This window comes from Henckelia pumila, chromosome 4 (genome assembly GCF_033568475.1).
Source record: "Henckelia pumila isolate YLH828 chromosome 4, ASM3356847v2, whole genome shotgun sequence".
NCBI classification, from domain to species: domain Eukaryota; kingdom Viridiplantae; phylum Streptophyta; class Magnoliopsida; order Lamiales; family Gesneriaceae; genus Henckelia; species Henckelia pumila.
Window position 1 is genome coordinate 115168144 of NC_133123.1, and position 9061 is coordinate 115177204.

At 33.6% G+C, this 9061-nt stretch overlaps 1 protein-coding gene across 3 annotated transcripts; it reads right to left on the reverse strand.

The window, feature by feature from the left end:
- Positions 1-456: 456 nt before the first annotated feature.
- LOC140865011 (uncharacterized) lies at positions 457-8781 on the reverse strand. Of its 3 annotated transcripts, none has more exons than XM_073269487.1 (11): positions 8564-8781; positions 7953-8174; positions 6759-6888; positions 6576-6678; positions 5257-5380; positions 4473-4538; positions 3726-3764; positions 3224-3304; positions 3046-3093; positions 2182-2232; positions 457-1052 (listed from the first exon to the last, which is right to left on the reverse strand). In XM_073269487.1, exons 2-11 carry the CDS (start codon positions 8100-8102, stop codon positions 975-977), a joined length of 870 nt encoding a protein of 289 aa, XP_073125588.1. In that variant the 5' UTR covers positions 8103-8174; positions 8564-8781; the 3' UTR covers positions 457-974. The 3 variants fall into 3 exon arrangements, with proteins under 3 accessions (XP_073125588.1, XP_073125590.1, XP_073125589.1); XM_073269489.1 differs by having other exon boundaries at positions 457-761; positions 8564-8780; XM_073269488.1 differs by lacking the exon at positions 457-1052 and having other exon boundaries at positions 1474-2232; positions 8564-8780.
- Positions 8782-9061: the final 280 nt, after the last annotated feature.

The following is a 9061-nucleotide window of genomic DNA, read 5'->3' on the forward strand; positions in this document are numbered from 1 at the left end:
GTGAATTTATAAGAAATTAAATTATTAAATCTATTAAAATTTAAATTAAAAATAATTAATTAAACAAGATGACTTAGTGTATGAAGATACCATACTAGTTTATTCTAACACGTGGCACAAGTTAACATATTATGTCCAATTCAACTGTGAATTTCCCCAACTTATTTATCGATCTATTTATAGAATTGTTAAATTTATTCAAATTGGATGAATCATTATTTTTAATTAATTTTATCAAACTCAAGCAAATTAAACAACAATAAAAATTCAGTTCTCACCCGAACAGCACTATGAAATCTAATACTGCTTCTAGTTTATTTAACTTTGTGTTATTTGTTAAAGTGAAGTTAAAATTAATCTCTAATCTTTTGGCATATAATAATAAACAAATCATTAAACAATTGGCCATATTACGTGCATGAACAAGACGAGTATTCAAAAATCAATGATCGAGAACAAACTATCTTTAATTCTTTATACAAAAACCAAATATTGAACATAAACAAGTTTCGGCTCAATCTCAAAGCCGTAGTCAAGATAAAATGTACTCCATGGACCGAGAAACAATAATCATAATTGTTTTTAGAATCAACGTAATAATACAAAAAACAAGAAATTTGAGAAACTTCAGCGTGAAAATTTGAATTTTGTTAATGGCCCTTCTTCCTCTTTCCCTAGCCGCCAACAGTACTATATGCCAAAATTTTTTCCTCTTTCTTGGACTTTTGTATTTATATCCCCTCGAAATCCCTCCAAGATATCTAAAAAATATTTTGAGGAAGAAAATGGAATTTCAAAAAAATAAGATTCGAAAAACTCCAGTTTTTTCCTTAATTTGTGCATGTGCATGGCGATGACAGCAGTGAAATCTTCATAAGTATTGATGACCCACGCTCGTGTGGATGCTTGCGTGGGCATGGCAGCGCTAAATCATGTTCATGCGAGTTTTTTCTTGGCCATTTGTTCAACTTTGATCATTCTTCTCCCTCTTTTACAGAAATTTTCGAGGGTCTTGGTATCCATTTGTGAGCTTGTCTACCAATTCTATTTATCTTTTCGAACTTTGGTCAATATATCCGTAAAAATAAGATGTGCATGATCCACGTCAGCTCAAAAACAATATGAAATGTAATTCAAAATAAAAATAACAATCAAATAGAATAATGCTATGTGTACATAAAGTCTTACATAGAGGGCAAGGGCGGAGGGAGGTTAAGTGCCACCCAGGCTAAACATTTAATTTTTTTTTAAAAATGTATTATATATATTTTTAGAAATAATTTTTTGTATTATTTTTAAACCAATGCTATATTAGCCTGAATAATCAAATTAAAAAAATTAAATAGATGCTACTTAGCCCAAGAAAAAAATTAAGTAACCCATATATATATATATATATATATATATATATATATATATATATATATATATATATATATATATATATATATATATATATATGGGTTTTTCGTCTTTATATTCTTGATTAAATTTGATTCAAATTTAAATTTTATCTTTATTAATATTCGTATTTTAAATAATATTTTTAATTTTATAACCTAGATTTCTTCTTGCTTTTTTTTTTTAATTTTTTTCTACTTTCTGATATTGATTTATTTTTAAAGTGACTACATTGCAATGAAATGATTTTTTTAGAATTGTAATTTTTTATTTCATAAAAAATTTTAATGGTTCCGTTCAAGTTTCTATTTATATTAGACTATGCATCGCGCTAATCGTATGTTACTGATATGATGTCATATTGAAAAAAAAATTGGATTGTGATATCACTCAAAAGTTTTTAAATATTACATAAGATTTCATAAAAAAATCATGAAGATTTTATTAATAAAAAGCTTTTTAAGACTACGATGAACAAGTATCTTATTCATCATTTTAATTTTATGCATTATTTTTTGTTTTTCGCTAAAATTTTTAGCCCGGGTGGATTTCGAATCCTGGCTCCGCCATTGATAGAGGGCGTATATAATTCAAAATAATGCATAGAGGGTTATACGCCCTATAAATTAGGAAGGTATATCAAAATTCTATTAAAATATCTTTATTTTCAATGGTTTGTCTTGCTCAAAAAAACTCTTAACGAAAATATTATTATTTTTATTTTATTATTTATTGTGCAGTTTTAAGGGTGTCAATATCTGTAAACAGAGACATCAATACCTTGATCAGAGCCTCAAGAATGATCTTTGACTGATCGAGGTTCCGCCTGACCTAAGGAACATGAATCAAACACTAAATTAAGTGAAATGTGTTACTCATACAAACTGAAGTAACTAAGAAGGTGTTTGATAAACTTATTTAAAGATATATGGACAAAATAAGATAACAGAGCCTAAATATGCTGATTTGGTATTATATGATTTTTTTAATTATGATAACGACCAAAAAAAACTTGATACTATAAAAAAATACAAATAGTTATTGTTGTACATGTTTTTACATATAAAAAACTTATTATTATAGTTAATAAAATTAAATATGATTATAATTATTACTATCATGATTAAAAATGATAATTATCACGATAATAATTATTTTAGTCATTATAGTTCATTCTAATATGTTTAGAATAATTATCAAAATCAATTATCACTATTAATACTATATTATAATAATAATATTAAAACATCTTAAGCTGTCAAGTAGCTTACATTTGGCATCTTATTATAAGCTCTTTCAAAAAGAAATCACCAAAATTTTTTAAGATCTTTTAAGCTCTCAAACAGCTTGTAAGCTGCTACAAAGAACTTATAAGCTTTTCCGAACAGGCTCTTAAGTATGGTATCACAAGCAAATCTTGTCAGTGGCAAAGTGAGTCTTTATATTAAAGGCCAGAAAATTTCATTCTCAAGTGGCACTATATGTTTAAACCAATAGTTACAATTTCCTCATCAAGATTACCAAATCAGGCTTAGACAACTCTGCTGCACCTACTGATGCTCACTGATCTTTTAACCACTTGGTTGCACTACTATGAATGAGGGGCTAATGACATTCAACAGAAGAAATAATTTTAGAGCTTACCTGGCGAAGCTTTTCAAACGATTGCACATTGTTTTCCCTTCTTTGCATCTGCTTAAAAGCAAAGAATGGGGCACAAAACCCATAAATAGGTAACCACCGTGGAGTTTGCTGCATAATATACCTTGAAAAATATCTAACCCACTAAAAGTGTACAAGATAGCACTTATAAACCACATACTCTCCTAGTGTGAAGCTTGTGAGCTTTCTCCCTTGGCCTGAATACATTGAACGGGTTGGTATCATTGACTGGTGGAGGCGGCTGTAAAATAATTGCAAGCAACTGTTTAGCAGCTAAAAGTAACACTCTTAGAAGAACATCTTTTTATGTGAATGGGAATATAAAGCTAATGTAAGTGTCATGAGCAACTGAAAAGACTTGACTGGTGAGAGAAAAAATGAGGGAAAAAAGAAGTCAATGCTGATTCACACTCACAGCAACTTTATCCGCAATCAAGGTTATATAATAGAGGACAAATTGAAAACAGGATGAAATATAAAACAAAAAACAAGGCATTATTCTATTTACTGGAAAATAAGTTTGTTGTCGTACATATATATGAATGGGAATGGAATGCTGCATTGGCTATTTATTAAGGAAGCTTTGAATTGCTATCATTTTCATTGACATTTACATAATAGCAACATCAACCAAAGTAAGAACACAAGAAAGGACAACTAACCTGCAGACGGCGAAGGACAGGTTTTTGCCATCGTTGACGCTGCCAAAGAAGAAAAGAGAAGAGGCAAAATGTTATGGAGAAAATGAATTAAAAGCATCATTTTACATGGAAAAAGTAAGAGATGGATGTGATTCAGAAAGCTTATCTGAAGCAGAAATTTATCACGCGTAAATTTAATGTCAACAACTTAACTTCATTCTATATTGACTTATAGACGCTTCACAAGAAAATATCTCCATCAAATGTTTTCTCCATGCCAAAAAACTTTTACCTCATGCTTAACACAACGGACAATCATACCCAGCGTATTACAAACTACGACTTTCACAAGAATAACATGTCATATTTTTTACAAGAAGTCATACCTACGCCAGAGGTGCTGTTAGTTGATATCAGTTAGAGAGATTTTACTCGCATACTCTACTCAATAAACTGAAAGTAGATGATGAAAAAATTACAAGAAGGAATATGACACCTAAAGAGGTTGTACTTGCATATACCAGTCCGACTCCAACAGACTGGTATAGAATCTATAGATGCAAAAGAGATTTTACTTATGCGAACTGCTCAACAAACTCACAGTAGATGAAAAAAGGAACATTGCAACAGACAATTAATAACAGCTAAAGTCGCAAAATCCTGAGAAAACACTGCATTATCAATCATTTAATTGTTTTGATTCAAAGTAATCCATGCAAACTATGCCAAAATCATAAAAATACATCAAACGCAGCAGCAGATACATACCTTTTCCTTCCAGTAATTATAAATAGATTGGAAGGGTCCATATTTGATAGAGAGAGATTGCAATGCCTGGCACGTGAATTGACAAACTATCAAGAAATTTTCGAAGGCACAATAAGACCCAGATTAGGGGAAAGCAAAAATGTATAAAGCGAAAGCCAAAGTGTAAGCACGGTATGCATTCCAAGTAGAACTAAAAGAAAAGCACCAACTACATCACTGAATCATCTACAATTTCACCAAAAAAAAAAAAAGGAAGAGCCACTACCGAGACAATTATCATGGGAAGTGTGAGAATAAAATCGAAACAGCCTAAACTGAATAAAATGGGACAGTGTGGAAAGATTAGGAATTAATATCTACAACAAGATAAGCATCAATCCCACGCTGCTAATCTGTTGTATTGGCATTATGTTACACAATGAAAGACAACGACTAAATAAAGTTATTATGAAGTGTGAACCATCAAATCTTAGAGACAGTATGTTATGTCAAAATGAAATTGTTAAAAACTTTAAAAAAACAAAAAAAATAACAGAAGAGGCAAAATATTCTGCCAAAGAAAATAAACAATAATAGCATACTCAATACATTTTGAACTACTTGTCTAGCAGATATCTATATGAAGCAAGTCAACAAGTGCAACGCAAATAAATTAGCAAACCATTAACTTTTACAATCAGAAAAGGAAAGGAAAACCAAGTTATGAACAACTAGGAGCAAAAATACAGAAAGGTGACGACAAACTGGCAAACACATCTAACAAGAAGAGAGGTGTAATTTTCACCTCAACGGCAGCATCAAAAGTTAAAAGCACTGGAATGGGCGAGCCAAGCGTTGGAGTAATAATTCCTGCTCTTTCACGTGCCTTACGATCTAAAACGTCTAACTTAAAAATAACTATCTCCAATCTGAAACCCCGAAAAAAATCAAAAGAAATGAGAGTGGTCAGTGGTGAGCATAGGAATGCATCCAAATCTTATGAACTGCTTTCAACAACTCCCATTTAAAAATAAAAATAAAAATAAAAGACTACAGCGATATTGTAATGACTCGAATCCTTGTTTGAATAAAGTATAATTCAAGATGGGATTAAAGAGTTGTTAATTAAGCATTATTAATTAATCGGTTAATTGAGGATCAGCATGTGGGGATCCACCGGGCAATAATTCAGATTATCTTGTTTTGTTTTGTGGACGGTTGGGTATCGAGAGTTACCGTGTCCGACGGGACCCGCGAGCTCTGATGGCCCTGGGCATTGTAGGTCCACGTCTTGTTGTTGAGTGTGGGAGCCAAAACATGCCTCGGGCAGATCAGAGACTACACACTCAGGTGCCTCTAGACTGAGCATGAGATTTTAGACTTGATCCTTGATATCCGAGCATATCGCATTTGCATGCATCATATCGGTTCGTACATTCTCGTATTGGACGATTTTCGCTCACGTCCTTGTTTTCATCTTGGACACCCAATTCCATAGGACAGGTCTTAGGTTGGACGATTCAGACGGCCAGGGCAATGGCTAGAGCAGTTGAGTTCTCGGTGGTGATCCAGTTGAAGTTGTTTGGTTTCTCGTGCAGAGTTCTGATTTCTATTGTGATTGTATTAATGTTTAAGATTGATATTATCATCCGTGTTTTCGTATGGGGTTGTAAAAGTACTTAAGTTGTTTCCGTTGTTTATTTGTTGTTGTTAAGTCTAATTATGCATGTTTATTAGTCTGTTTTGTGGTGGCTCGGGTAAGGGCGCTACAAATATCTACATTGATGGTCCTAAAACTCGTGCAATATACAATAGATCAAGGAAGAAATGCACCTAGAATCTCATGTTTGAAAATTTATATTATGATGGTGCAAAATAAGTGCCTAAAATTATCTTTGGATTTCAAACATAACACTACGATTCAATGATTATGCAATTGTCATTGCTGCATCTAAAATGCAAGCTGGATATAATTTCAATGAAAATAATTATAGAACTGATAATGTGAATCAATTCAACATACAATTGATACTTGGTGATGAAATAATGAACTGAAACAAAAGAACTGAAATAAAAGACATAGTTCGTCCCATACAAGATTGTCCATGATAGGAAGATTCTCACTTCTCAGCTGCAAGAGTTTTTCTTTCTTTATTGAAATCTTGAAGCCAATCTTCATCCTCATTGTCCAGATCATACTCAACAAATTCTCCAATTTCTGCTCGAGCTGTCAACAACTAACAAGATTGTATCATACAATTGTGTGATAAATATTACAACAATCAGTATTCCATGTGGTTGACTAACCCCCCCTTGCACGCAGATAGGATGTGGGCTGATAGAAAGTACGAGAATAGTCCCGTTCATAGGTATCCACAACCACAAATTCAGGAATTGGTATTTCTGAAGCGACTTTCTTCCCTGGTAATGGCTGCACCTATAAAATTTACAGCTCTGGCATTAGCTAATCTGTGAGGACCAATCACTATTTTTTGGCCAATTCGATTTGATCTCAAGATCAAAAAATTCAAGAAAATGACAGAACAAAAGCAAATATACATAATTTCAAAGTTCTATATGGTGCAAATCATCACACGCCCAACAGAAACTTCTCTCAAGAACTTTTAGTTCTTTAGTTGAAGATTGATTGGTACTGTGAAAATTAATATTCCAGAGTCAGTTCCAACCGATGCTGCAGTATAGCTATTAGCAGCAAGCAGTAGCATGCCATTACCGCAAAAAAAAGCCAGTAAGTTGAATTAATCTTGTATTCTTGACGCACCCCTATACAGATTACTGTTATAGGTGTTAAAAGTAGCACCACAATTAAGGTGATTGCAACTTATTACTCTGCACGGAATCTTGTTTCATAACTTGGAAATGCTATGAGCAAATTAACTGAAATAGCACTCATCGTGCTGACAATTATTTCGTGCCCAAAACCTTGTCTACTCGTGGAACCAATGCTCTTGGCACCAAAATGAAACATCAGGTAAAATAACAACCAAAGAACTTTAGAATACAAATTGGAACTTTTTCAGGGTCCACGATCAATAGAACAGTGCAGTCAACATGAGTTGCTAAAAGAGAAGAGTTCCAGGAGAACAATGATGTCAATTTCATAATGGTAAGTTACGGGGTCCTTACTACTACTTGGTAATGTAAGAAAAGGGAGGATATCAGAAGTGAAATCATGCAATAGAACTACGTCACTATGACACAAATTAGACCACATATTGGTCCAGTGAGATTCCCATTTGATCCACACACTCTAAGGCTATGCACTATGACAGTGGTTGAACTAATTTGATGGCATTTCATTAAAAGAGAATAAAGGAATTAAAAAAAAGTTAAGAAAGTCATTGGGATTTTAGAGAACTAATATCATAACAGAACATTCACTTTACAACATAAAGAATCGGCCTTCTAAGAGGAATTTAGCAAGACATTCTGAATTCAGTTAGCACACAATAGTCGATATTTTTCAAGCAAACATCAAACCTCATTATCAGCCTCCGCAGCAAGTCGAAGTATCTGATAGTTACGCGTAGACGTTGGGACTTCATCATCCTCGAAGTCCTTAACCGATTTAACAACAGGGATCTTCTTGTGGATATCAAGGGGTCGAGGCCTAATTGACAGTCTACTCATAGCATCAGCTCATCACTCAGTTCCCCGAGCTCGTCTGTCTGCCTGATACCTTACCAAAAGGCAGCCAGTTTCCTAACACATCAAATACAACACATAAAAAAAATTGTAAAACACTAAAAAGAATCATTAGGACCAGCAACCAATTTACTAGCGCTTATGATCTTGAATCATTGGAATTATCAATTCAGACCCTCCAAAGTTCGGAAGTAGGACACCAAATGGGCAGTGTACACGTCACAAGCCTTAATTTTTCTGTTTCAGTGTTTGAAAATCAAAATTCGCGCCTTGGGTAAGTTGTAAAACCCTAGACTTCACAATACATACACGAGCATCTCTATGCATGCAACCCCACCCCCACCCCCACCAATGTGCCTGCTGATATACACCTACGCAACCACAATCTGACACGTATACATGTACAGGCGTATGCATGTAAAGTCAAAAAGGGAGGAAAACGGTACCAGCAGAAAAGCGAGGAATCCAATTCGGGACTGCTCCAGAGTCGCAGAATTTATTTCTTCGGGGAATATTAAAGAAGTATTTGGGGATTAGGGTTCGGTCTCCTGTGAGCCTGCTATGGAAATGGGAAACAGGGAGCTCCGGATCCGAATCAGCACAAACCGATCCGATCCCAGTTAGCAGAGGAAAACGGGCGCCAGATAATTATTTGCGCTTGATTTGAAAGAGAGAGAGAACTCAGAACTTTTTGGGCCTAACCCAATGACCGGGCCTCAAATTTTAAATGGGATAAAACCCAACAACAACAAAATAATACTGAATCTGTTAAAAATAATGAGAAAAGAGGTAAGAGAAAAGAATAGATAGAAAAGTGAGTCCCGAGAATTACTCACAACTTTTTTATTCATAAGTAAAGAAATCCTATTTATGGGGTACAATTTCAATATATAAATCAATAGATACATAAGATTGAGATATCTATCTTAACTAAAAATCTATTT

Excerpts from the sequence above, each read along its gene's own strand:
- LOC140865011 (XM_073269487.1), bottom strand. The coding sequence starts at position 8,102 with ATGAGTAGACTGTCAATTAGGCCTCGACCCCTTGATATCCACAAGAAG. Across the intron at positions 6,679-6,758 it reads CTATCTGCGTGCAAGGGGGG|CTCGAGCAGAAATTGGAGAA; the intron begins GTTAGTCAACCA and ends AGTTGTTGACAG. Across the intron at positions 4,539-5,256 it reads CTTTTGATGCTGCCGTTGAG|GCATTGCAATCTCTCTCTAT; the intron begins GTGAAAATTACA and ends TTCACGTGCCAG.